At 40.9% G+C, this 2,472-nt stretch overlaps 1 protein-coding gene across 1 annotated transcript in view; it reads right to left on the bottom strand.

Annotated features, from left to right (window-relative positions):
- Positions 1–534: 534 nt before the first annotated feature.
- Positions 535–2,472, bottom strand: part of LOC102248128 (60S acidic ribosomal protein P1) — a 10,500-nt gene continuing 8,562 nt past the window's right edge. Inside the window, exon 2 of the mRNA XM_014539497.1 lies at positions 535–1,009. Within this exon, the coding sequence (XP_014394983.1) occupies positions 585–1,009 (425 nt within the window). The 3' untranslated portion in view covers positions 535–584. The remainder of the gene's footprint in view (positions 1,010–2,472) is intronic.

Raw genomic sequence — 2,472 nt, 5'->3', positions numbered from 1 at the left:
ATATGCACCCAATACAGGAACACCTGAATATATATTTAAAAATCAAACAAACCTCTGCATAACTTTAAGAGAGAGATTATAAGCAATAGAGTCATAGTAGGGGACTTAAACACCACACTGACATAAATGTGTAGATCTTCCAGACAAAAAAATCAACAAGTGCACATGGATCATTCTCAAAGGTAGACTATATGTTAGGACACAATAAAAGCTTTAACAAATTCAAAAAGATTGAAATCATATCAAGCATTTTCTTTGATGACATTGACATGAACCTAGAAATCAAGTAAATTAAAAAAAAACTCAAAATCATTCAAACACATGGAGGCTAAATAGTATATTAGTAAACTATAAAAAGATTACCAATGAGATCAAGGAAAAAATCAAAAACTTCCTGGATACAAAATAAAATGAACACACAACAACCCAGAATCTATGGGAAACAGCTAAAGCAGTCCTGAGAGGGAAATTCATAGCATTACAGGCCTACCTCAAGAAATACAAAAAAGCTCAAATAAACAATGTAACCCTATATTTTTTTAACAGAGGTCAGCTTTTATTGACTGTGTTACAAAAGAGCCAGTTTAGTAAAAAAGACCAAAGCCCATGTCATCATCAGACTCCTCAGATTCTTCTTTCTTTGCTTCCACTTTCTTCTCCTCAGCTGGGGCAGCAGCTGTGGAGGGGGCAGGACCTCTTGCTGGTGCAGCACTGGCTGCAGGGACAGGTCCACCAGCCCCTACATTGCAGATGAGACTCCCAATGTTGACATTGGCCAGAGCCTTTGCAAACAAGCCTGGCCAGAAAGGTTCAACATTTACACCAGCTGCTTTAATGAGGGCATTGATCTTATCCTCTGTCACCATCACTTCATCGTAGTGCAGGATCAGGGCCCAGTAGATGCAGGCGAGCTCTGAGACTGAGGCCACGGTGAGGGTGAGTACTGGGCGAGCGCTGCTGGGAGTGGTGATAGTTGCCGGATGAAGTGACGGCTTCACCCCAACGCGGCCTTAGCTTCCTCGGAAGAACCGAGCACCTTACCAGCAGTTGGGGGAAGGGGGCTGTAACCCTACATTTAAAAGAATTAAGATAAGAACAACAATAAAAGCCCACCATAAGTAATAGGAAGGAAATTTAAAAAAATAGAGTGAAAATGAATGACATAGAGTTACGGAAAAAAAAAACACAATACAAAAGATTAATGATACCAAGAGCTGGTTCTTTGAAAAGATAAACATGATTGATGACCCTTTCATCAAGAAACAAAGAGAGAGGACTAAAATAAAATAAAATGAGAAATGAAAGAGGCAAAGCCATGGCTAAAAACAAAAGAAATTCAAAGGATTGTAAAAAATGCTATGAAAAACTATATGCCAACAAGCTGGACAACCTGGACAAAATTGACAAATTCCTAGACAAATAGTCTTCTAACACTGAATCAGGAAGAATCAGAAAACTGGAATAGGCTGATAACAGCTAATGAAATCAAAGCAGTAATAAAAAAAAAAAAACACCCAGAAAACAAATGATCTGGACTAAATGGCTTTAAGTCAAGCTTTACCAAACATTCAAAGAAGATCTAACACCTGTCCTCCACAAGTTATTCCAAAAAATCCAAGAGGATTTTTTACGAGGCCAGCTATATCCTAATTCCTAAACCAGATAAAGATACTACAAAGAAATAGAATTACAGGTCAATATCCCTGATGACTATAGATGCTAAAATCCTTAACAAACTATTAGCAAATTGGAACCAGAAATACATTAAAAAAGATCGACATGGGTAGGGAAATTAGAATTTCCCTTAACTTTATTTTTTTCTTAGCAAATATTTTCATTTTCTAAAAAAAAGACAAAGAAAATTGAAGCAGGGAAAAACCAAGATGTCAGCATAGGTAAACACCGGAAATTACTGCCTCCCACAACAACTTCAAAAATACAACTAAAAGACAAAACGGACATCATCCAGAACCACAGGAAGGCTGGCTGAGTGGAAATTCTACAACTAGAATGAAAGAGAAAAGCATACTGAGACTCAGAGGAGGTGCGGAAGTAAAGTGCAGAGGTACGGAGGCGCACGTGAAAAGGGCTGGCAGCTGAGGACGCGGTGCATATGGAAAGGGCTGGCAGCTGAGGACGCGCCACACATGGAAAGGGCTAGAAACTGAGGACACGGTTGTCTTTTTCAATTGGGAGGAAGTCTCAAGCTCCTGACTGCTCTGAACTCCAGTTCCAGGCAAGTCTCTGGGGAGCCAGACTCATACAGGAGAAACTGGACTGTCTGGCATCGGGCGGAACTCGAGGGCGGCTTTCTCTCAGAGGTACTTGCAGCGAATACTGGGACACTGAGAAGCCGGGCTTCTTAGGGTAGGACTGAGGACCAGCCATTGCTGCTTATTCCACCCTGTTGATCCCCCGAGACCCCGCCCCACCCAAGCTGTGCGCAGAGGCTTTTGCATATGAAAGGCCTGG

This window comes from Myotis brandtii, unplaced genomic scaffold (assembly GCF_000412655.1).
Source record: "Myotis brandtii unplaced genomic scaffold, ASM41265v1 scaffold219, whole genome shotgun sequence".
In the NCBI taxonomy this organism is placed as follows: Eukaryota; Metazoa; Chordata; class Mammalia; order Chiroptera; family Vespertilionidae; genus Myotis; species Myotis brandtii.
Note: the sequence above shows the minus strand (reverse complement) of the source record. Positions and strands in the feature narration are given on the sequence as shown.